The 27078-nt window shown below is 44.1% G+C and overlaps 1 protein-coding gene across 3 annotated transcripts in view; it reads left to right on the forward strand.

Annotated features, from left to right (window-relative positions):
• The window catches only part of LOC147454969 (uncharacterized), a 115195-nt gene that overhangs the window by 60303 nt on the left and 27814 nt on the right, over nt 1–27078 (forward strand). For all 3 annotated transcript variants that reach the window (XM_086516810.1, XM_086516811.1, XM_086516809.1), the window contains exons 4-5: nt 22956–23047; nt 23113–23190. In XM_086516810.1, coding sequence (XP_086372936.1) covers nt 22956–23047; nt 23113–23190 — 170 coding nt within the window. The remainder of the gene's footprint in view (nt 1–22955; nt 23048–23112; nt 23191–27078) is intronic.

Raw genomic sequence — 27078 nt, forward strand, 5'->3', positions numbered from 1 at the left:
CTATTCCCAATGGTTCCGACATCTGTAAGGCTGAAAAACAGTCAAAATACAGCGCATAACCAGCACTGAAATTGCACCTGTACTGTGAGGTTATCACCCTCACTGGTGCCTGCTTTTGGAGTAGCATTTAGCTACTCCTGTTCTTGCTGAGAGAGGCTCTTGCATGAGCAAAAACGCATGTAACCACACAGCTGTACATGAGTCAAATGAAGAGCCCTCTTGTGGGGCATCACATTACTGCACGTGGGGAAGAGAGAGAGAGAGCAATGTGAGGTGTGCAGGACATGACTTCTTGCACCACACTGTACATGAGAGGTAAAGCTTGTAGTCAATGCTCTTAAACTGTTGACAGGCAACCAATGAGCCCTCTCTCAGCTTAAAATTCAACGCCCAGTTTTTTACAAGAGGAAAGTGCACCAAATTGTGCCACTTGGCGCATTTAAAAGTAATTTCCCGTTTCGGGGTTGTCGCTTAAAAATCTCCGGATTGGTTGCCCAATTGACTTTGCGACAAAGTTCTAAAGGGTTCCCCTTGTCATTCCGGAGGTAATGACGCGAACAGATTTCATGGCCCAAAATAGCAGTTCCCTAATTTTTAGGAGATGCTTCCGTTGGGCTCCCATTGGTCTTTTGACCATCTATCCCCATTGGGACCGCATCCAAAAATGCAATGTGGCCCAATTGTCGGGTACTTACCTTTAGTGACCCCACCTTGGCTTTATGCCTTTATTGAGTTCACTTCCTAGTCCACCACCTTGCTAAGTGCAACGGGGGAACCTACATGATCTTGAACTGAGCCTAGACATCCTCTTACTATACTAATTCCAGTGTCGACCCACTTCCCGTCTGTGGGTGAAATTACCGTTCACATTGGTTATACAATGTCCGACCATTTGTAACTTCAAAAAGAGGGTCTCAAAAATAAAACAAAAATCATTGGAAAGAAACCAACAACTAAGGATAGTAGTTGGCACGTCCTCGTGACATAGTTAACAATTGCCACGTCCTCGTGACAAAATGCAAGAAAACAAAAGAAGTGTGTACGCTTCGAAGGATTGTCCAGTTCGTCCTCATCTTCTTGTGACAGATTGGATAGGTCATCCTCCTCTGACTCCAGTGATGAGGACAGAAAGGGCAAGGAAAGACGAAAGGACCATACATTTTATTAAAAAAGGAGGGACTTTTTCAGAGCCAATCAATATGATTTTCCCGATGAGAAGGCCAAAAAGGCCAAGGAATTCAAAGAGGGTGGACAGATAGTAAAATTTGAATATTTTTCAGGGTTCAAGATACTCCCAAGACTTTAGCCTTTAACCAAGAGTTTGAAATAGCATTTTTTGGAGGCCGCTATACAAAGCACTCCAACAATAGACAGGCAGCATCCTTTCTGAAAGGCAATGCACGGACATGGTGGTCCACTCTTTTGTTAAGAAAAGAAGCACCGACAAAGTGACTGAAATTTAAGAAACTCTTTATTTCTTCATGGCCCACTCAAGAATACGAACGAGATGTGATTACCGATTGGAATCATATTCCGATGGTCAAAGCAGAACCTTTGGATACTTACTATGAAAGATTCTTGGATACTTATCTACGTGCTTCATCCTTTTAAAGATCAGTTTCAAGGAGCAAATTGAGCGCTTTTAGTGTGGGACTCCCCAAAGAGATTCGAGACTACTGTCTTGAAAAGAAGTCCAAGTCCATACAACAATTGATGGGACATGTGAAGCGAGGATTTGCTATACATTCGGGTAACTTGACTTACCCACTAGATGAACCTGCAACAACTCGAACTAGAAGCAGACGACAGAGAGATACACGATCTTGAGTGACAAAAGACGAGTGTTTTTGAATGTGGAGAACAAGGACATATCTCTGCACGGTGCCCCAAAAAGGCAGAAGAATAAGGATGACTGTGACAGATTGAAAATACAGCGGAGCGAGGAGTTACTCGTTCCAGAACCGATATCAAGTAGAAAATTATGGATGAACTAGCATTATTTTGCTTTTTGAATTTATGAAATAGGACTTTTTGAAGATGATTTTGATTTAAGTATGAAACTAATGTTTTAGAACGGATAACAAGATTAAGAATGAGATGACGATGATTTTGGAGCAGTGATATCTTCTGAATGAACCTGATAAAGAATCATGAATTTTGAATTACAAATGATTCAATGGAACTCTCGTGAGCGCATCAAGAGTTTGTGCGGGATGAGATGGCCACACAACTAGAATTGAATGATTAAACCACTCTCTTTAGTATGAACTCAGTGGCTGATTGATGGAGTGGGATCCCCGAAAATGATTACTCTCACACGATAGTGCTTGAGTACAGATGGAATGATTGACCAAATGACTGCAACATTTCGGTCTCGGAAATCTATGGACATGATCGCAATATGGGACTAGTCAATCCGACATCGGTGAGATTTGGAATAGATCTAGATGCGATTGCTAAATACGTTGCTAGGTATCATGTTCCTAGATCAGAACGAACTCTATGGACGCGATCGCAATATGGGATTAGTAAATTCGACATAAGTGAGGTTCGATGCGGATCTAGATGCGATTGCTAAATAAGTTACTAGGGTTCGGGGTCCTAGATCCTATGTGATGTGGTCTGAATGTGATCTGATTGTGATCTGAACGTGATGTGATGTGACTGTCGTCTTTGTACGAGTGCTCAATTTGTGTCGTCTAGTGCGTCGGTACTTAGAGTCAGTGTCTACTGAAGTGGTTTATGGCTTGTGTCTGATCTTGCATGCGTAATCGAGGGCGATTACAATTCTTTCAAGAGGGGGGTATGTCACAAAATGATGACGTGCATGACCAGCCGCGGACAAAGGATGCTGATGTGGTAGAGCAGTACAATAGACTCAGAGCTTACGATGACAGCTGATGACGTGGCAGCCTGTGTGGTCTTCCGCAATTCGCGTTGATAGCTGTAGGATTACTGCAAAATTGCGGTGATGCTTTTTGGGCCAGATTTGGAAGCTAGTTGCTTTTAGGATTTTGTGCTTTCAAGTTTGGAAGCTTTTGGGGCTCTGCTTTTGGGCATCCCTTGTAAGAATAGAAAGGACCCAAGGGGCCTCACTCTGCAAAGCATCTGGACGCAGAGTCTGAGAGCAGAGGACCCCTTGGGTGTTGTACTTTGCTCAAGCATTAATGTAAAAGAAATACCGAAAGGAGCCTGAGTCTTTGGGGCCAATCTCTCTGGGCACGGAACTACGTTGAGCTGTGTCGACTAAAATTGAACTGCGATTCTAAAGTTTTGAAGTAAATTAAGTAATTCTCTCGTGTGTCGTGTTGGATTCCCGACTTGGGGTGTCCAAGATTGTGACACTTTCTCCTCAAGTGAGAGGTTGGTGGTAGCAAATCTGAGTGGAGTGTACAGCTGTTGGGTTGTCCATGGTAGCTTCTTCATTGACTTGGTCTTCCTACATTTATCCACTATGAGCTGGATAGAGGGTGTTAAGAGTTATAGCATCTGAAGTGAATAGCCTAATGTGTTCCTAGTATTTATGTTGTCTATGGGTATTTATTTTACTTATTTGACATGATTTTGGGTAGGGCAATTCCGTGAGAGGGGTACTTATGGATCCCAAAGTAGTATGTAAGAAGCACCTAGCCCCCTGTAATGCCTATGGTGGATAGACCAACGAGGCATCCATCATAGTGAAAGCTTCATAACAATTAGGAGTAAGTGGATTAAAGAGAATGTAGTCAATGAAATGAAATGGACTTGCTTGATTGATTAGAATGAGAGAAATACAAGCTAACCGTGGCGGCCTTATATAGGCTCAATGAATGAAGGCAAGAGGGATATGCACCACAAGTGGAAAGGGGGCAAGTAGCATCTGGGCTACAACATGTAGCTTGTGGCTATTAAGTGAAGAATGTGTACATGGCATGAGGGATTCCTATGTAGGAGATTGTATCCATGCACATAGTAGTGCTTGCTAGTATGCTTGGCTCTAGGGATTGTTCATGTATAGGATGTAATCTAAAGGCTTACCTCAACAAACGCCCTTGTAAGTTGAAGCTTACATGAAATGCATGGATTCTATCAAGGAGTCTAATATGGGTTACATAGGGTAACTACGTATGGTTCATAAGATGAATCTAATGCAAGAGGATAGGTCTTACCACCAAACTTTGGGTTTGGGCGTGTTTCTTTACCCATTACAATACGTCCTCATAGCAAACGATGTTGACATTCCCTTCTTCTTCTTCTTCTACGACATGTGCTTTGCCTTTGGAATCTCTTAATTTTTTTTTGGTTCTTAGCATTATCTTTGAAGAAACACTGGCTGGGTGCATGTCCCTTCTTGTTGCAATGAGGGCACACCTTGATGCGGAAGCAATCTTGTTGCTTTTGCTCACAATGTGAGCAACCTTTACCGTTTACAACAAATGCATCATTTTGAGACCTTGTGTAAGTGCCAATTTTGTTATCTTCCTCTAGAAGTGAATTGATTACATCTATGTGTAGGGTGGTCTTACCAATCAGTTTGGTAGTGTCTTAACCCTTTGACAATTTGGAGTGCAAAAAATGAGAGCGCCTATTAGCACTAGAATGGTAACCTAACAGGACATAAAAGTGTCCTTTCAGGGTTTTGGAAAAAAATTCCAAAACCATAGTAGATCCACTCATTTTGAAAAATCCTTTCATGAGCTTATAGTTCAATAACTACTACATATGGAAAAAACTACTGCGCTTACATGGTGGACGACATTGTTAATGCAAGGACAGGCACCCGCCGCTTGGTCTACTTCAAATGAATGTTTGCATCTGCTTGGCTTTCAAATGAATTTAAAGCCGACGTCATGACAGATTGGCACCAGCTTACTTCGGCTACATGCAAGAGCTTGCTGGAGTACAATCGGAGGTTTTGTAAAGCGTTACTCCCAGTAACCTCCTATAGATTTGTGCCATTGAGAGAGCAGATAGAGAAGTATTGTTGTGGGCTGCCTAGAGGGCTTCGGGACTACTGTATCAAGAATAGAGTGGCTACCCTCAACCAACTCATGGAAGTTGCTAACACTGGTCTTGCCTTGTTGAGAAAAATTCAGTGAAGAAGCCCTTTGTGAAAACGGCTCTTGAAGCGTTACAAGTTAGAAAAGGCCAACAAAGATAAGGATCCAGCCGGGACTTCTGGAGCGCAGGCAAAGAAGTGGAAAATGAAGCCTTTTGTGCGGAAGTCACTCGAGGAAAAGAAGGTCTTAATGGTTGAAAACAAATGCTTTATATGTGAGGAGCTTGGTCACTATTCTCCAGGAAGAATTCACTTTTCTTAGGATTGACAAGTAACTTGTGACTGTGCAGCTCTTCGAACACAATGGTCAAGTGACGCCTATGCTCCTCTTCATTCTTCGAATACACTATCATGTCATCGAAGAACGTCCCAACAAACTGTTGATGCGAGCGGAAAATCCAGTCCATCATTCTGTTGAACGTGGCAGGAGCATTTGTTAGCCCAAACGGCATCACTAGAAACTCATAAAGACCAACTGTCGTTCTAAACACAGTCTTGTGCACATCCTCTGGCCTTATACGAATCTGATGGTACCCACTCTGAAGGTCTATCCTGCTGAAAATTGCAGCACCCTCTAAACGATCGAGAATATCATCAATTCTAGGAATAAGAAACCTATTCTTGATGGTATTCTTATTCAATGCACGGTAATCAATACACATGCGCCATGAGCCATCCTTCTTCTGCACTACGAGCACTGGGAAGCAAAAGGGTGAAGAACTAGGTTGAATCAGCCCCTTCTCTAATAACTCCTCAACCTGGCCCATAATCTCTTTCTGCTGAGCCCCACTAACCGTGTAGGGAGGTCTATTTGGTGGGCTACACCCTGGCAACAAATCTATCCGATGGTCCTCAGGTCTCTCTGCCGGCAATTGCGACGGTAATAAATCAGAAAAACAGTCACTAAACTTTTGCAAAAATGCTGACCTTTCTTTATCTAACACAGATAAATTTGACTGATCACTATCTGAGACATCACGTGCAAAAATCAAGTACACAGAAAGATGATTCTTTATTACAGAAGTGATAGCAGAAGCAGATACAATAGGGACTGACTCTCCTTTAAGCTTTACATCCAAGATGTGAGTTTTGCCCCTATGCTGTACAGTGATCTTTTTGTTGTAGGCATCCAAGACTCCATGCATTCGAAACATCCACGGGATCCCCAACAAGGCGTCACAACCTTCCAGCGGCATGATGTAAAACTCTTCAGTGTCTACATACGACTGAATATGCAGACGCAATTTTCTAATAATGGGGGTAACACACTCTGAGTGGCCAGGACATGCCAACCCTGCCGTTGCTGTGTACCCCATCTCTTCAGCTCTGATGCCCAGCTTCATAGCTAACTCTGGTGAGATAAAGTTGGCTTTGGCACCTGGATCAAAGAAGATAAGTGCCGTCTGATCCCTAACTTTACCCCATGCCCTGCATAACTCACTGGCATCTGTGCTTGGCCTGTCACCCACCATGTCTGGCACTAAACCTGCCGTGGGTTTTGGCTTCTTGCCTTTCTGATCTTCTTTATCCTCTGAGTAAGCTGGCCTTTTCCTTTGTGGACAGTTGATAGAAAAGTGACCAGGCTGCTCGCATATAAAGCATTTGTTCTCAGCCATTTGGACCTTCTTTTCCTCGAGCGACTTGCGCACAAAAGGCTTCCTTTTCTGTTTCTTTGCCTGCGCTTCAGAAGTCCCGGCTGAATCCTTGTCTTTGGTGTCCTTTTCTGACCCCTGTGACGCATCAAGAGCCGTTTTCACAAAGGGCTTCTTCGCTGAATTTTTCTTTTGCTGCCCTCCTTTGTCACTGCTCGGAAATCCACTATCCTCTCCTTTCAACAAGGCAAGACCAGTGTTCGCAACTTCCATAAGCTGAGTAAGGGTAGCCACTCTGTTCTTTGTACAGTAATCGCGAAGCCTTTTAGGCAGCCCACAAGAGTACTTGTCTATCTGCTCTGTCAATGGCACAAATCTGTAGGAGGTCACTGAGAGTAATGCTTTACAAAACCTCCTATTGTACTCCAGCAAGCTCTTGCACGAAGCTGCCGTAGCTTGTGCCAATCTGTCAGGACATCGGCTTCAAATTCATTTGATAGCCAAGCAGATGCAAACATTTGCTTGAAGTAAACCCAAGTGGCGGGTGCCTGTCCTTGCATTAACAATGTCGTCCACCATGTAAGCGCATTGTCCTTCAATAAAGTGGCAGCTTTCCTGACCTTCGAGGCCTCTGTAAAATTCCCTCTCGCATAAGCTGTATCAAATTGCTGGAGGAAAGTGAGTGCCTTTGTCTTGTCCTCGAAACCACTGAAGGTACTGAGCTTTACCGCTGCACCACCTTCTTTGTAAGCCTTCGGCTTCTCTAGTGCCCCCAAATTGTCATACGGAATGGTCTGCAACATGGGCACTGTACTAGGCATCATCGGCACGTGTTGGCCATTCACATTTTGCGTCAGAGGTGCGATATTTGGCTGCTGTCCAGAAAAACAAGCCATGCCAAAATGACCCTGTGGCACCCTAAACTGGCCGTGGTTGCTATGAAAACCCTGCTGCATGTCGATATTACCATACATGGGGTTTGGCATGATGCCTTGCATACCCCCGAACACTGTTCCTGGCATGTACGGCTGATTTCCAGACGCATAACCAGCCATACTTTGGAACACTGATCCACCCCCGAAATACCCAGGATGTACCGTGGGTGGTGGAAAAACTGAATGCATAGCCTGGTATTGAGCTCCCTGTCCATTCAAGACAGCATGCTGGCTCTGAAAGGTGGCGGGCTGAACTGGCATAACCTGTGGAATAGGCGTTCTAGCCACCTGTTCAAGCACGGGAGGAACCTGCTTTGGAGCCCCCGATTCCGCAATATGCGAGTGTTCCCTTTTCTCTTGCGTCACATGCAGTACCTGGGCTTGAGCATCAACAAGCTTCGTACGCGGCGTAGGTTGCCTATTTTGCTGTTGCACTGGTGGCGCTTGCAAGAATTCCATAAACCTCAGATTTTGCACCAGCTGCGAAAAGACATTCACCGCGGAAACTAATTGAGTCTTGAACGCATCATCCTCAAGTTGCCCTGTCATAAAGCCCTGTACTACTGGAGGGACATTCACGTTGACAGGAGGTATAGACTGACGTGGCCGTGAGCTCTCGCCAATCTCAAAAACCATAGGAATCTCCTGCCTGTCCTTTGAAGAGGAACCCTCTTCCATAATTCCCTTCCCCTTGTCGGCCATAGTGTAATCCCCGTGTTCCTGCACTTTGTGTCTTTATCCCAAAACAATCCAGGCTCACTCTTTAAGGAAAAAGTGATTGAAGTCCCGGCGACGGAACCATGAAACCGGCCCGTAGGGTGGTAGGCGTTGGCTTTCACCCGAAATTCTTTACTTTAAGCGCACACACAGAGCACTTTGCAAAGGAGACCTGTAACGGGAATTAACACTTAATCACACACACGGCTCGGAAGCTAGAATGCTCCGAGCAGACGCCGACAACCTGTAGGCCCCAAAATTGGTGCCCCTTTCGGTATTTCTTTATTCTTTAGGAGGGTAAATTATAAGGTAAGGTCCAGGGAATCCTTCACGTGTATCCACCTAGATACCATTTGATTTGGCCAAATTTCGGCAGCATAACAGCCCCAAAACTTGCGCGGAACCAATTCCCCTGCTAGAACTCACTTGCACTGGCGTATACCCTCTGATTCCTGTCCAAAAACAGTAAATTCAGCACGCTGTATTTACTGGTTTTTGCCCTGTTTTCAGCCCGAAAGAGTCCCCTAACTGTCCTTTGCCAGTGGGGCACGATTCCCAATGGTCCTAGCGTCCGTATGGCTGAAAAACAGTAAAATTACAGCGCATACACAGCGCTGATTTTGCACCTGTATGGTGCGGTTATGACCCTCACTAGTGCCTGCTTTGGTGCAGCAGCTAGCTACCCCTGTTCCTGCTCAAGGAGGCTCTTGCCTCAGCACAAAAGCATGAACCCACACAACTGTACATCAGTCAAATGAATAGCCCTCTTGTGGGGCATCACATAACTGCACGTAGGGGGGAGAGAGAGCAGTGTGTAGTGTGCAGGGCATCACTCCTAGCACCACACTGTACATGAGAGGGAAAGGAAGCACTCCATAGCTCTTAACCTGTGACAAAAGCTGAAATGAGGCCTCTCCCAGCATAAAATTCAGCGCCACTTCTTCTGCAAGAGGAAAGTGCATGAAAATTTGACACTTGGCGCATTTACAAGCATTTACCCGTTTCGGGTTTGCCGCTTAAAAATATCCTGACCGGTTGCCTAGTTGACTTCGCGGCAGAGTTGTAAAATGTTCCCCTAGTCATACCGAAGGTAATGACGCGAACACATTTCACGGCCCAAAATAGCAGTTCCCTAAATTTTAGGAGATGCTTCCGTTGGGCTCCCACTGGTCTTCTGACCATCTATCCTCATTGGAGCCGCATCCAAAAGTGCAATGTGGCCCAACTGTCGGATACTTTTTGTTGGTAGTACCACCTTGACTTTACGCCTTAATTGAGTTCACTTCCTAGTATCCACCAACTTGCTAAGTGCGACGGGGGGACCTATATGACATTGCTCTGAGCCTAGACATCCTCTTACCATATGAATTCCAGTGCCGACCACTTCCCGTCTGCGGGTGAATCTACCGTTCACATTGGCCATACAATGTCCGACCGTTTGCTACTTCAAAAAGAGGGTCTCAAAACAAATAAAATAAACCCCATTGGAAAGAAACCAACAACCAAGGTTAGCAGTTGCCACATCTCTGTGACATGGTTAATAACTGCCACGTCCTCGTGACAGTTAGCTATGAAGCTGGGCATCAGAGTTAAAGAGATGGGGTACACGGCAGAGGCAGGGTTGGCATGTCCTGGCTACTCAGAGTGTGTTACTCCCATTATTGGAAAGCTGCGTCTGCATGTTCAGTCATATGTAGACACAGAAGAATTTTATATCATGCCATCGGAAGTGTGTGATGCGCTACTTGGAATTCCGTGGATGTTTAGAGTACATGGTGTGCTGGATGCCTTCAGCAAGACAATCACCCTTCAGCATAGGGGCAAAACTCATGTTTTGGATGTAAAGCTCAAAGGGGAGTCTATCCCTATTGTATCTGCTTCGGTTATCACTTTCGTAATCAAGAATCATCTTTCTGTGTACTTGATTTTTGCACATGAAGTCTTAGATAAATTGTCAGTCAAATTTATTTGTATTAGATAAGAAAGGTCAGCATTTTTGCATGAGTTTAGTGACTGTTTTTTTGATTCATTATTGTCGCAATTGCCGCCAAAAAGACCTGAGGACCATCAGATAGATTTGGTGCCAGGGTGTAGCCCACCAAATAGACCTCGCTATAGGGTTAGTGCGGCACAACAGAAAGAGATTATGGGCCAGGTTGAGGAGTTTTTAGAGAAGGGGCTCATTCAGCCTAGTGCTTCACCCTATTGCTCCCCAGTGCTCCTAGTGCAAAAAAAGGATGGCTCATGGCGCTTGTGTATTTATTACTGTGCGTTGAATAAGAATACCATCAAGAATAGGTTTCCTATTCCTAGGATTGATGATATTCTCGATCGCTTAGAGGGTGCTGCAATTTTCATCAAGATAGACCTTAAGAGTGGCTACCATCAGATTTGTATAAGGCCAAAGGTTGTGCACAAGACTGCGTTTAGAACGACATTTGGTCTTTATGAGTTCTTAGTGATGCCGTTTGGGCGAACAAATGCTCCTGCCACGTTCAACAAAATGATGGACCGGATTTTCCGCTCGCATTAACATTTTGTTGGGACGTTCTTCGATGACATGATAGTCTATTCAAAGAATGAAGACTAGCATAGGCGTCTCTTGACCATTGTGTTCGAAGAGCTGCGCAATCCGAGGCTACCTGTAAACCCTAAGAAAAGTGAATTCTCTCTTGGAAGAGATTCACTTTCTTGGCCACATAGTCTCAAAGGATGGTGTTAGAATGGATCACGCAAAGGTCGTAGCTATGAAGACATGGCCAGACTTGAAGACCGTGCACGATGTCAGAAGCTTCTTGGGATTGTGTTCCTACTATAGAAGGTTTATCAGGCATTTTGCAGAGATAGCATCACCGCTTCACGCTTTGAAAAAGAAAGAGGTCACTTTCAGATGGACGCAAAAAGAGATTTCAGCTTTTAGTCTCTTAAAAGAAAAGTTGACGTCACATCTGGTAATTGTTTTGGGAGATCTCAAGAAGTCATTTGTGGTCCAATGTGACTTGTGTGGCTTTAGTATCGGAGCATTCTAGCTCCCGAGCCGTGTTTGTGTGCTTAAGTGTTAATTCATGTCGCAGGATTCCTTTGCGAAGTACTCTCTGTTTGTGTGTCTAAAGTAAAGTAAAGAATTTCGAGTGAAAGCCAAAGCCTACCGTTCTACGGGCCGGTTTCACATTCTTATGAGAAGTGTGGGGAAAACTTTGCTCATGTAGTTACTCTTAGGGCTGTGGAAAACATTTGAACTATCTCTAGTGCCTTTGTTAGAATTAGGAGGGTGGCTTTCTTGCTTGGTGCATTCCTTCTTGCATGGAGAGAACTTTGGCCTTGATCCTTTTGTTGGCTACATTGGAGCCTTTTGTCTTTTCTCCTCCTGAATTGTTTTAAGCGCTCTTCCTCTAGTCACATTTGACAATCTTCCTCCTCCTCTCCAAATCGGTGTGTCACCTTGTTTAACATAGTGAACAAGGCATTTGTCATCCACAAACTTTACAACAAGGCCAAGTCTTCCTAATGCATAAACAAACAACACATTCTTCTTGATCCTAGGCACAAAAAGTATATATATATATATATATATATATATATATATATATATATATATATATATACACACACACACACATACACACATACATACATACATACATTTTATATATATATTATATATATATATACAAACTACTGACGTGTCAAGTCAGTAAAGAGTAGCGCCAACTTTTAGATCACGGTTCAGGGGCCTAAACCCTAAGAAGAACAAGTAACAGAAGAAGAAGTCCTACCAACTTATGGAGACCCCGTCTGATGGGGCCCCAATGACACAAAGGAATTAAAATAAAGCAGAATCCACACACACACACACACACACACACACACACACAAAGGCTTGCGCAAAACTGATGATGTGGCAGCTGTACGGACGTTGCCGATTTTTCTTTGACTGATGATGTGGCAGTTGTACGTATTTCCGTGATTTACGCTTGCAGCTTTTTGGCATTGCTTTTGGACCAGATGCTTTTGAGTTTTAAGGCTTTTCATGTAAACTGCTTCTGGGACCTAGGGACTTTAAATATGAGGTTAGGACTAATTCTTTGGCATGCTTCCTGAAGAAGGTGCAGGGTCTGGAGTACCGGCTAGTATTGTGTTGATGCAATATAAAGAAATACCGAAAGGGGCGCCAAGGTTTGGGACCAAAACTCTCCGTGTCGTGTGTCGTCTCTCTTTCGGTTCAGTTGTTATTGAAGTGCTAAAAGTCTGCTCAGTGTGTTCTTTTCTATTGGCACGTGGTGCCCGTCTTGTGACAGTGTTATCAGAGCATCAGGCGTGTGCTTTTCTGAAAGCATATCGGTCCTACAAAAGAGTAGATAGAGCAAACCAGAGACTACTGGAAATTGTTATTTGAAGTATCTTCGGGTCTGATCCCGTACTTATTAGTCACTCCCACCCTTACTTCATCGTGCATCGGGCGCGCTCCCGTCTTCATGGCTCTTGTTTACAGGGCATAAAGCCATAAAGAACCCAAGACATGGAATTCATGGATTCAGCAAAATATTCGCAGTTTCTGCTCGACGAGCTTCACGACATTCTTTCGCGGCATCCTCAACAGAATCTTCCGACGTTGCAAAGTTTTCAACAATTACATGTTACCCCCTCTGATGCCCGAGGTGGTACCTCCTCCTTCGGCACCAGAAAGTATTAACTATGGACGTGGCAAGTGTGAACTATGTCACGAGGACGTGGCAACTGCTAACCTTAGTTGTTGGTTTTTTTTTCAATGATTTTTTGTTTTATTTTTGAGACCCTCTTTTTGAAGTTGCAAATGGTCGAACATTGTATGGCCAATGTGAACGGTAGTTTCACCCGCAGACGAGAAGTGGGTCGGCACTGGAATTCGTATAGTAAGAGGACGTATAGGCTTAGTACAAGATTATGTAGGTCCCCCCGATGCACTTAGCAAGTTTGTGGATACTAGGAAGTGAACTCACAATAAAGGCATAAAGTCAAGGCGAGATCACCAACAGAAAGTATCCGATCGTTGGGCCACATTGCACTTTTGGATGCGGTCCCAATGGGATAGATGGTCAGAAGACCAGTGGGAGCCCAACGGAAGCATCTCCTAAAAATTAGGGAACTGCTATTCTGGGCCGTGAAATGTGTTTGCGTCATTACCTTCAGAATGACAAGGGGAACATTTTACAACTTTGCCGCGAAGTCAATTGGGCCATCGGTCAGGAGATTTTCAGGCGGCAACCCCGAAACGGGAAAATGCGTGTAATTGTGCCAAGTGGCGCATTTTATTGTACTTTCCTTGTGCAATGAAGAGGTAGTGCCGTATATTAAGCCGGGAGGCCTCATTTTTCATACTGTTACAGGTTAAGAGCTATGGAGTGCTTTCTTTACACTCTATGTACATTGTGGTGCTAGGAGTGATGCGCTGCACACTACACAATGCTTTCTCTCTTCCCTACGTCCAGTTATGTGATGCCCCACAAGAGGGCTCTTCATTTGACTAATGTACAACTGTGTGGGTTCATGCGCGATTGCCGAGGCAAGCGTCTCTTGCACAGGTACTGGATTAGCTAGTGGCTAATCCCCTGTAAGTACAGGTGAATTCGGAGAGGTTTCACGTGAGAAATCTCGTCCACTCAAAGGGCAAGTAGCCCTACAGATGCGGGAGCTCGAGGACTTGCTACGGATGCGACCGTCTCGCGAAACGGAGCCCAAAACAGGGAATTACAGCCTGCTGTGTTTTTTTGCAGGTGTAGGGTTTGGGCCCTAAACGGTCCCTAATATCCCTAGGAGGTCTGGTGACGCGAAGGGACCGCTGTAGAGGTGATTTAGCGCATTTTCAGGGCAGAAAACAGAGAATTCAGCGTGCTGCAGATTCTTGCCAGGTTTTGCAAAGTGTCTGTATGCGTCAGAAAAGTCATCTATTGCGTGGGAATACTGTTTGTGAAGCGTCCTATTACAGTTATGCTACCGAAATCGTGCCAGAACAGGTGGTTTTCCGCCCGGATTATGCGGGACAGCGGACAGCTCGCAGGAAATCACAGGTTTTATTCCCTCTGTTAATATATAAAGAAATACCGAAAGGGGCGCCAATTTTGGGGCCTATAGGTTGTTGGCGTTTGCTCGGAGCATTCTAGCTTCCGAGCCGTGTGTGTGCTTAAGTGTCAATTCCCGTTGCAGGTTCCTTTTGCAAAGTACTCTCTCCCTCTTTGTGTGTGTTTGAAGTAAAGAATTTTGGGTGAAAGCCAAAGCCTACCGCCCTACGGGCCGGTTTTAGGGGGAGTCTTCAGGAATATCATGCAGCCATGTGACCCTGGTCTAGTGCAACCGCGTTTGCCACCGCCATTGCCCCTAGCTCAACCACTACCGCCACCAGGCTACAATGGTTGGGAGCCCATATGGATACCCTTATTATCTATACTCGAGATATGCACGTAACCAACCCAAAGATTGCAAAGATGGTGGTACGAGAGTCAAATTTTTCACTTTTTCCGGATGGAAAGATCGCAAGAAAGCATTGCAGTTTGTACAGCAATTCGACAACATCTATGCTTTAGGGAACTATACAAAAGAATCCAAGATTTCTCGAGCAGCGGCATTTCTTAAAGATCATGATATGCAATGGTGGAGTTCATTTGCGACACAACCGCATGCTCCAAGGACCTGTCAAGCTTTCAAGACAATTTTTGCATGTAGTTACATGACTTCGATGTTTGAATTCCGGATTTTGGGAGAGTGGGGCAACTTGAAAATGCTTGCCACCGAAACCATGGACGACTATAACCAAAGGTTTCTCGACGTGTACCTGCCGGTGTCCTTCTTTAAGTTCATTTCCTTGGAGGACCAATGCGAGTGCTACACCATTGGACTACCATCACTATTGCAGGAATATGGTCTCTCCAAGCAAGTCTCTACCATGCAAGAGCTTATGGGCGATGCCGCGGTCTGCTACAAGCTCATGAAGGGAAAGTTGGAGTTTAGCATAGAAGAACCTCCGGCCGCTAACATAACTCCCGGCAACAACGGACAAATGCTCGGGAATCCCGTGAAAACCAACCTTAACGGCCTCGTCTGACACACCGTCAACGAGACGCATCGTTACAAGAAAGCCGATGCTTCAAATGTTTCCAAACAAGGCATACGTTCAATATATGTCCTGAGAGAGCCTCGACATGCTCAATGCAACCTTCTGCTCCCACGTTGGATCCCTGAGGCCACCTCCGGCCAAGAGGGCTAGACCTGCTAATGGACTAGTACCCGATATTTATGGTATACACCTCGAGAGTTTTAATGAATTATGCAAAGCTTATGGAAAAGTCAATGGCTTGAAAGCCCTTATTTTCTTTGACCTCGGAGCTATGAAGAACTTCATCCATCCAGAATTCTTGAAGCAGATGCACTTTGATTATGATATAGAGGGTGGAAATTGAAGCTGAGCTAGCCACGACGCAAACCCAGAAAGTGGTGGGTGCTCTTCCGGTGACTATACAAGATTATCATGGAGAAGTTGATTTCCGCATTATGAAGTTGGGCAATTGCGACGTTCTCTTGGGCATGCCTTGGCACGACAAGAATGATGCTTACATATGCATGTTACAAGACACAACAAATAGCGCCACTGAGCACTCCCCGAGACAAACGGTCTGCGGTATGAAGCTACTCAACGACTACCTCGTCACTCCCCCGTAAAAAACCTAAAAAGGTCTGGGCCATGAGCTCAGAAGACTGTACAACCAAACGCTCCCCAGACGAAGTCGGCGTCGCTTGGAGGTTCAAGCATACAACCAAACGCTCCCGAGGCATCGGTCTGCATTGTTCTGAGGTTTTCTAGCATACAACGGAACGCTCCCAAGACATCAGCCTGCATCGTTCTGAGGTTTTCAAACATACAGCGAAACGCTTCCCAGGCATCGGTCTGCGTCGTTCTCAGGTTCAAACAATATCAAAACAGTATTTCTCACTTCTCCACCCGGGAGTAAAATCACCTATCATTGAAACCAGTATTTAAAACCAAAGTCAAACAATTCAAATCAACACCAAGACAGGTTTATACCAGATAGCATCCATTTCAAACAAATTTCAAACAATACTTTCTCAAAAAATGTTCAAAAGTATCTAACTAGAAAACAACTAGAGAGGTCATATCAAGAGTTCCGAACTGGACGAAAGGAGAAGCCAACTCCTTGATCTAAAGAGCCGAAAGGAGAAGACAACTCCTTAACAAAAAAATAGCAAACAGATTGTCCCTCGGATTTAAAAAAAAAAAGCTAACTTGAGTTTTTCTGTAGATATGCTGTAATCGCGAACGGTTACTCTCTTTCAAGAAGGGGGATGTCACAAACTGCTGATGTGTCAAGTCAGTAAAGAGCAGAGCCAACCTTCAGATCACGGCCGAGGGGCCTAAACCCTAAGAAGAACAATTAACAGAAGAAGAAGTCCTACCAACTTATGGGGACCCCGTCCGGTGGGGCCATAGCGACTCAAAGGAATTAAAATAAAGCCGGACCCACAGACACACACACCAAGGCTTGCGCAAAAATTGATGATGTGGTAGCTGTACTGACGCTTCGGATTTTTTGCTGACTGATGACGTATAGCTGTACAGATTTTTGTGATTTACGCTGGCAGCTTTTGGGCAATGCTTTAGGACCATATGCTTTTGAGTTTGAAGGCTTTTCATGTAAAGTGCTTTTGAGGCCTAGGGCCTTTAAATATGAGGTTAGGGCTCATTCTCTGGCATGCTTCGTGAAAAAGGTCCAGAGTCTGGAGTACCGGCTTGTATTGTGTCGATGCAATATAAAGAAATACCGAAATGGACGCCAATGATTGGGGCCAATACTCTCTTGGGTGGAATTCCGCCACTCCGTGTCACGTGTCGTCTCTCTCTTTTAGTTCAGTTGTTATTGAAGTGCTAAAAGTCTGCTCAGTCTGTTCTTTTCTATTGGCATGTGGTGCCCGTCTTGTGACAATTTCTCAGTGTGTGTGTGCGCGTGTGTACACACACACACACAATTTGTGTGCGTGTGTGTGCGTGCGTGTATAAGGAACGGAGATTCCTTGGAATAGGGTTTTGTCCCCCTGTAGAAGTGTCTTTATTTCTGGGGAAAAATCTATACAAGCACTTGAACTGAACTTATTACCAATGTACGTACACACACACACCCACACACACCCCAAGGTGGAAAGGTATGTTTGGTACGGTACGGTATCCAAACGTAAGGGACGTACTTCTGTATTGAATAGTTTTTTAGGTATGTAAGTAGTCTGTATCATTTGTAAACAACTATGTGTTTATTTATTTTTTCATCGATCTCTAACTCAATGACCTGCTAGACTTATAATGAATACATTGTACAATGGTTTAAACTTAATTGAAAACTCAAGCAGCAAGCTAGACACTTAAACAAGTTACAACATAACATGAAAAGACAAACAAACTTATCTTCTGCATCAATGATAAAACAAACTACAAAGTTTAAACCATGTTCATGGTGTATGCCATAAGTACATACAAAAAAAACAAGAAACACTTTATCTAAAATAAATCCAATGTCCATTATGGCGAGTCTAGAATCAGTAAAAGCTTGCTCTCTGAAGCATCCTAAGAAGTATGGAGCCTCAAGAGTCAAATGCATCATCAGATCAGAAGATGAATGGTATGAAGAGAGCATGCCCCCATCAACTTTTGGCACAGGCTCCTGTAAAGCCTGATTAGGAATCTCGATGTGAATGAGCTCGACAGCTTCATTCGCACGCCTTCGATTGGTGCGAACGGAGAGCTTCCCCCTGGGAATGCTTTTTCGTCTCGCACTCTTTGAATTGGGACATGCAAGGCGTAAAGGAATGCCGAGAGCTCGTGCACGTGACCGGGTCAGACGACGATCCACACTCTCAAGCTTTCTATGTAAGTCTCTCAAGATCTCTTGCTCGTCTCTAATCTGTCTGTCCACCTCCTCTGGGCTAGGATCGTCCACCATCTTTAGCTGCATCCGATGCACCTATCTAAATTTTAAAGGTACAACCGATAGCACATTAGAGATGTGAAGAAATAAACAGTGAAGTTTGAACATTGAAATTGTTCTTGGCCATTGAGAAAGATTAGAGATGTGTAGATCTTACTTGCTAAGGTGACCCCAAAGAATGTTAACTCCGCACGAGCCTCATGTTAGCTCTACAATACACCAACTTCTCTAATTGAGAAGTACTAAGGAAATTTCGAATGGTGGTGTGTATCAAAGAGTAAGAGCTCCAATTATGCTTACATGCTCTAGTTGAGCAATCCACATGCAAGAGAGCAATGCGAGCGTGGACCGATCTTAATACTTCATGTTCATAGTTATGGATATTAAAGACCCGTGACAATTGAGGAACAAGCATGGAATCTTACCTAAGAGAGAACACGAAGAGCAATCCGTGAGAGATGAGGAAGACCAACCCTCCCATAAGAGTGCCACCACGTCAAAGGAAGCTTCGTGGCTCCTTCTTCGATGCAACAGCTCTTGCAAAAGAAGCACCAATGCCGTTCATGTGCGATGTGAACTCTCTATCTATCTACAGTTGATCCTCCTTTGAGAAACATCTTCCCTACGAATTTCGACTGCTTCGTGCTCAAGGCAGTGTTGCTCCATAGCTCCGGGGACCTGTAGAGAGGATGGAGCATGGCATCCATCACATGGATGGGACGGCTCATGAACGTCCATCGTCTCTCTACACAGTCTAATATGTCTGATCAGCTGAAATTTTATGACACATGTATTAGGTTACATGTTACACATGCGCAAGGATAATAAGATTCAAATGTCAAAGAAACAAAAAATGCTTTGTGCTTACCGCTCAACAGTCAAAAGAGAGCATTTGGAGACTGTAGACATGGTCTTTGGAACACATCACTACTTTCGGTAGGGTGATGCCGCTGCTAGGGTAGATCCCTCTCCACAAGATCCTTTACCACCGCCTTCCCCAACTCCTTCGCAGGTCTCTGCCACTTTGGACATGGCTCCTTCTCTCACAGGCTCCAAAGTTAGCTGTTGGACGTTCCACAAGGATACCCATTCCAACGCCATCCCCCATCCTGTTTCACCGCCTACCGGAAAGCCTGTAGATCCCGGATACGGACATGGAGGCTGTTCTTGACTAAGCTTTTACTACCTCGGTTGCCTTTACCCCCTCTTGGTCCTCCTCCGACTACTGCTTCGCGGACGAGGCTTGCACCGCGCTTTTTGGGACATTACCCTGCTTGCTGGGGGTAGACAGGGCTGAGGCTAGTGGTGATGGACATGGCTTGCTCTGATTCAGTTGCACCTCCTTCTCACACTTCAAGGGAGCACTGGGGGGGGCAAGTCAGCACCCTTTTGTCTTCTCACGTTCCATTCAGACTGGAGGAAGTTTGGACAGAGGAGGTAGTTGTACAGTGTGTACATCATCACACTTTACAGTGGCTGATAGTGTGGTTCAATGGGCCATTCTTGAGACAACTTCATGCACAGTTACTCTATATCCTACTCGTTCACCTTTGCCTCCATACTTGCGAGTATGGGGGCAAAAGGAGGTTTTTTGTGTACGATCTTGCAGCCAAGTCATGCTACGCACACGGTACATTGAGATTATAGATTTCCACTAGTGCAGACGTGTCCCACCCTTGCCCGCAAATGCTCCAGCTTTTGACTGTTTTGCCTCTGTCAAGAGGCAGTGTCACTAGCTTGATAGTTTGCAGTATGCTTACCGGTTGATGTATGCTCAGATATTGCAGAAGACAGATGGGTCTTGATGCTTGAGCACATTTCATGATGGATTACATGGTTTCTAAGTATACCGGGTGTGGTGCATTCATGAGTCATGGGCCTTTTGGATACACGCTAGGTTATGCATGCTGTGGCATAGTGCTCAGTCAGTCTTATGTAAAGTATGTTTGCAATGGTTCTATGCATACATGTTGTGGTTTCTTCCTAGTCTATGTACTTTATGGTCTTCGTCCCCTGTGGAGATAGTCTTGGGGAGACCTTCCTACATGTTTGGAGATGTATGCTTTTGGGGTGGTTCAGAGTTCTTGTGATGATTGTTTATGCCATGGACACACATGTGATGACTTGGAACACCAATGGGTTGTAGACATCTAGATTGAGAGGGTCTAGAAGGATGCTTTTGAGACAGGACTTGCAGAGAGCTCATTCAGGAACATAAATTTTTTGGGAATATCATGAAAGCTGGTTCTCAGACTTTTCGGGAACCAGCAAGTGGACACTTGTCTCGTAGTTGTGGTGTATGCATTTCGGTTGGTCCACACTTGCTTGCTTCAGTGAGACACCATGGCACTTTGGTTGCGGGCAAAGCAATGTATGTTGTGATTTAATTCGATGAGACTTTGGTGGGAGTCCTTGTGGTCTATGCTCCCAATAGGCCACATGATCATACTCGTTTCTAGACTGCTTTGATTGCTTCTCCTGATACTTTGGTTATTGGTAGTGATTTCAACAACATTGGGACTGATGCGGATTGGTGTTATGCACGCAGGCAAATATTGTCATCGATTTCACCTTTGGAAAAGCAGGCATGGGAGCGGTTTCTGTTAGCGACGAACTCTACAGATGTTTGGCACATTCCAACATTTGGTCGTTGTCCGGGATCTCTTTGCTACTCGTGAGGATCCAAGGGGGCAGCCAGACTGTTGGAGCGTCTGGATAGATTTTATGTTGGTGCATGGGCAGCCTCGAGGGGTGGTGCCACCTCTATTTGGGCTGATATGTTTTGTTAGATCATTTCCCTGTTTCACTTTGCATCTCTTTTGGGGTTCCTTCGACCCCGAGAAGAGGTGCTTGGATCCCATAGTGAGTTCTTTCAATGCATGATCTACGTAAGCTATCGGCAAAAAGTCAATGCTTTTAATCTGCCCGAAAAAGCATCCGCCCGGCTGCCATGTCATCACCCGTAAAAAGGGGCGGAAAAATCTGGTTTTTTTTTTGGGTGGTCCCTCTCTCTTCTGTCCAATCTCTGATTGCACAGGTCATCCCCCCCCCCCCTTGAAAGAATGTGATCGCCCTCGATTTCGCCTGCAAAACAGACACAAATCCTTCCAATTCCTAAGGACTGTCTTCATGACCTCTTCCCCTATAGGCTTACACATTGGGATTCCCTGTAAAATCCGCTAGGAGACTGTCTACCTCTGCAATTTTCTTATCATCACTATCTGGAGCCTTGTCATGACTATTGGTGTCCTCCTTTGGGACTTCTGCCACAACCTCTTCCTTGACCTTCACTTCTTCAAATGTTTACATTTCTTTGGGTGTTCTCCATAGCGTTTGAAGCTTGTTGAGACAAATTGGAACAGATTACCAACCGCGGAAGAGCAATCAACTGTGCTTTAATACCATTGAAGTTTGCGATCAGGTGGTAAATCGGACAGTAGATTTCAATCACGAATTTACAATAAATTGAAAGAACTCTTTAAAATAGCTGTGTACAGAGACAGTGGGGCAGACTTTTCCTCTCACATAGATTGGCCCCTTGAATGGGTCCCTGGTGTCTTTCTTTACTGATGTTAAACAATAGAGTACAAATATCTCTTACTTGGAGAGATCACTGTCACAGTTTGGCTACGATGGGCATGCTGGCCTGGCCTCTGTAGGGCAGTTGTTAAAAGAAGTTCTCCATAAAGTGCAACTTGTACAAAAGGTAGCCCACATGGAGAAATCATAAAGAGCATCTGAGATGGGGATGCCACGTTATCACCTGCATCCTTACAGCCCTTACCACATCATCGGCTGCATCTGTACGATCTGCCATGTCATCAGTTGCATCTGCACGATCTGCAACTTTAGCTTACCAACATCTGTACAGCTGTCTGTCTGTACAGGCTGCCACATCCACAGCCCAGCCGTTCTTGCACATTCCACATCATCACTTTTGTGAAACCATTAGCACTGCTAGTTGTCATTGTATCTAGAAACAAGGCCAATGGTGTGTCTTTGACACCATTGGCCGAGGCTGTACTAAACACCCATCTTAAGGGTGTTCCTTACCTAGACCTCTTTCTCTAGGACGCGGATGATACATGGAGGATGAATTTCTTGATACAGGTGTCACGTACGCTCTTGCCAATGTGCAAATCTTTTCCAGAAAAGGATAGTTGGTCACATGTAGTCTTTGCATAGGACACTTGTGTTTGTAGACATGCATGTGTATGTTTCTCTGCATGTGTCTAAACTGGCAAAGGGACTTTCTTATACATTGATGATGGGTGTCTCCAGTCCATGTCATTGAGAGGGTAGGCTTGGTAAGGCATGTTCTGGTTTTTCTTCTGTGTTTTAGTGATTGGCAAGAAACTAAAAGGGCGGATGCTCTTGCCTCTATCTCCAGAAAGCCCTTTTTGAAGGGTGCTGAATATACCTCAGGGGCTGAGTACTGTAGCATGGGCTGGAGTGTTTTTATACTTCAGGAAGACTTGTTGTTTTCAACGTGAGGTTAAATGTCACAGGATTAATGACTCAAACAAGAAGTTGTGAGGTGTACACAAAAATCAATCATTTGTAGATCTGCCTGTTTCTGTTGTTGTGAAAGATGGATTGTGATTGAAACTAGACTCGAGACTTTTTAGCAAAAGGTGCTCTCCTCCTTCATTGGATGCGAGTTATATAGATAAAGTTTGAAATCATGAACTGATTTTTGTTTTTGCAGGGAACCTTGTTTGCAAGGAGAAAGGCAGCTGCCATTTTGCGTGGTGATTTTGAACTTCACAAGTTGTTCACCGAGATTGCGGAGCGCTACAAGTAATAGCCGCTGCTTTAGTTTGCAACACCAGCTAGATCTTTGTTTCAATTCTCTTGATTCACAGGGAACGAGTGGGAGGCTATACTAGAGTATTGCGAACTCGTATTCGACAAGGAGATGCAGCTACAATGGCTTACATTGAGTGAGGATTGATTTGAAAAATTTAATGTTTGCAAATACCTCGCTTTTTGCTTTATTGATGATGCATGAGGCATTGGTCTTTTTTGAGTCTTTTAATGGCCATTACATTGTGTTCACTTTTCTACAAGATGTATAAGTTGATGCATGGTGGTCGATAATGCCTTGCCGAATAACTTTCTCAAATGATCAAAATTAACTAATTGGATAATACCAAAGGATAGTTATCAAACATTGAGATTGTGGCGCAGTCCATAAGTCACAACATAATTGTAGCTTGAAGACTCAGCCATGACAAGGTGTTCTGTGTAGCATGTTAGCATAGCACAACATGGAACCATACAGGTGACACATACTTGCAACAAGGTGTTCTGTGTAGCATGTTAGCATAGCACAACATGGAACCATAAACGAGACACATACTTGCAATCATATGCATCCATGCGGGAGAGAGAAATGAAGTGAAATGTTATATTAACCTCTTAAAAAGGCCAAAATAACCTATGAGCCCAATCTGTTACAAAATGGTGAATCGAATACCATGTCTGGGTACAAAAGAACTAGATACTACTACTAGAATCCATCCTCATCTGCACTCTGGATATATATATATATATATATATATATATATATATATATATATATATATATATATATATATATATATATATATATATATATATATATATATATATATATATATATATATATATATATATATATATATATATATATATATATAGATAGATAGATAGATAGATAGATAGATAGATAGATAGTCCTTGCGATAGTGGAGACCGATCACTCTCATGTCCTCCGTGTATAAGATCTTTGCTCGCATGATCATTATGCGCTGAAAACCCTTTATGCCCGATCTCATCCATGCTTTTCAGACAGATTTTGTGCCGGACCGCTGAATTTTGTATAACATTTTCACTTTCTATGAGGCAATTGATCAGCCTGTAGCGTTCATTCTTATTGATTTTGAGAAGGCTTATGATAGAGTGGATTGGGGTTTCTTGGAGGGCACTATTCAGAGGATGGGTTTCCCCTTGCAGCAGTGGGTCATAGACGTATCTGCATTATACCGTACTACCTCTAGCGTTGTCACGACTAGAGGCCACATTGGATGGCGCATTCCTGTTTCTCGTTAAGTCCGACAGGGATGTCACCTGGTGGACTACTTTACTTCTGTTTGTTTTTTGTTGCGGCCATGTCTCTCGTCTTGTGCCGCAGGGCATCACAGTTGAGAGGTCTTTCTATCATTTGAAATTGAACTTTTTAAATTTTGAAGATAGTTCTCAAGCAAACCTGCTTAGGTGTTTCAAATGATTGGTAAGCTCGCACAAGCTTCATGTTGGCTCGGCATTACACCAACTTTTTGAGTTGGGTAGTGTTGAAACAGTTGCAGTTCTTGGTATGAATGAGTGAGTAAACGCTCCAATTACGCTCACATGCTCTAGCATAGCAATCCTGTGTCATATGAGCACATATATATTGCGGCTTGCCATTAGGTAACTTCATAGCAATGTTATGTAATCACTGCTTATTGTTATGAGATTTGAATAATGAATCAAGATAGATCATGGCACTAGAAATTTCCATGCAACAATAGGCGTAGTGCAATGTATGTGAGCTTTGGAAGACCTTGTCTTCCAAAGATAGATCATGGCACTAGAAATTTCCATGCAACAATAGGCGTAGTGCAATGTATGTGAGTTATGGAAGACCTTGTCTCCCATAACTCTACACCATATGACAAGAAGCTTTGTAGCCTCGGAGCAACTGCTCTCGCAAAGGACGGCCCAAGAGAGCTCTCGAAGCTCGTCATCTCTCTATCAATCTACGACACTCATCCTCGTCGAACATTCGATTGATGTACTCGTCCTTTAGGTTCAAAAGAGGCCTCTCATTGAACAGAGCTATTGTCTTGTAGAAAGGATAGAGCAATGCATCCATCCCATGCATGGGATGACTCATGAACTTCCATTGTCTATCTACAATAGCCAAGACATTCTCTTCAGTGCATTTTACAAAATTGAAGTTAGATCATACTAGTAACCACATAGACAATAAATTGCAACACAATGCTATATAGTCCGTACCAGTCCTCAGTCAATGAAGTCGTGGCCGCAAGATGGGTCTTCATCTCCTGGAAGAGATGGTAGACCAAGCCAAGGGTAGGGCCCTCCATGTCTGTAACTTGTAGAAGCACAGGGCCTACATTGTGGCGTGCCGAGTACTACAAGGAGGTGAAGTACTATGGCTATGGAGAAGCTGGGAATATTTTAGCCAAGAGTCCAACGAAAGAAGCAAAGGAGAAGCTAGAGGATAAACCAAAGAACGGCAGAGAAGCGAGCAAAGAAAGGACTTGCTTCGGATTTCATGAAGGTGACCATAGACCAAGGGCTTGAGAACACTAAGCTCTATAGAGATTGGGGCAAAATACGAGAGCAGGAGGCTCATATCTTTTTTGAAGGAGGAGCCAAGGTCAACTCCATTTCACGAGAATTGGCGACTCGACTTGGAATTACACGCCAAGAAAATTTTTACCACAAGTGGATGCAGTTCTAGTGACACTCGCACGTGATGTCGCCATTACACCTATCATTTGAAACTTCGGTTGCATTGTGAGGGGTATATAGGCCATGAGGGCTTCCATATCATGCCACTTGAGGGGTGTGATGTACTTTTGGAGATACCTCGGTACCACAAGAACAATGTCAAGGTTGATTATTAGGCGAGAAAGGTTACATTGAAAAATGATAATAGTAGAGAAATCATCCTTTATGTAAACTTTGGGCAAGTTCGCCATCCCAATTGTATCGACTTCGGCCATTCTAAATCCAGTCTTTTTGTTCACTCGATTTTTCTAAGAGATTCGGAAGAACATAAAGGTTCAAATTTATGGGATTTAGTATCAGAACCTCAAGATATGGTGCTTCCTCAAGCCAATTGTTTCTCTGAGGGCTTACCTAGAGGCCTACCGCTTGAGATACCTGAGGACCACATGATTGAATTGATTCCTCGTAGTACTCCACCTTTTTGTTCACCTGTGCTTCTTGGTTTGAAGAAAGAAAGATTTTGGAGAATGTGCATCAACTAGAGGGATCTCAGCACACTCACCATCAAGAATTCTTGATTTCCAATATCCAGGATCAATGATATACTTGACAGATTTCAAGGTTCTTCGTGTTTCAGCAAAATCGATATGAAAAGTGGTAGATCGCTCCATAGGAGGTATATAGGACCGCGTTCAAGACATTCTTCAGATTGTACGAGTATTTGGTGATGCCATTGGGTCACACAAATACGTCAGCAAAGTTCAATTGGAAGATGGACCGTTTCGAGATCATAGGGAGTTTGTGGGCACTTTCTTTGACGACATTATCGTATTCTCCAAGAATGAAGAAGACCATACAAAACATCTCTTAAGGTAAGGGGCCTAGTAAAGTGGCGGCCCCCTTTACAAGAGCAACTGCGGGCGTATAATGTTCTGGGCGATAATAATCTGCACCGAAGACACGTTACCTTAGTGGTTGACGTGTCTCTTCGTCAACAAGTGAGTTACGGGTTCGCATTCGCCTCGCCATTGGCCCCTTAGTGCAACACGACCTTTTGGATCACACGATCTTTGTAGGTGATGACGATCCGCACGTGGGGCTTTCTCATCGCCAAGTGCAGTGTATTGCGAAGTAGATGAAGTAGGCGAAACATGTTAAAACTGTCGCAAACTGTTGATGTGTCAAAGCCCTTAAGAATGGAGCCAGCTGACAGATGCTTGGCCGAGGGGCCTAAACCCTAAGAAGAACAAGTAACAGAAGAAGAAGTCCTACGAAGTTATAGGGACCCCGTTTGATGGGGCCCCAGTGACATAAAGGAAGTAAAATAA

The sequence above is a fragment of the Adiantum capillus-veneris genome, chromosome 7 (genome assembly GCF_014529385.1).
Source record: "Adiantum capillus-veneris isolate H3 chromosome 7, ASM1452938v2, whole genome shotgun sequence".
In the NCBI taxonomy this organism is placed as follows: domain Eukaryota; kingdom Viridiplantae; phylum Streptophyta; class Polypodiopsida; order Polypodiales; family Pteridaceae; genus Adiantum; species Adiantum capillus-veneris.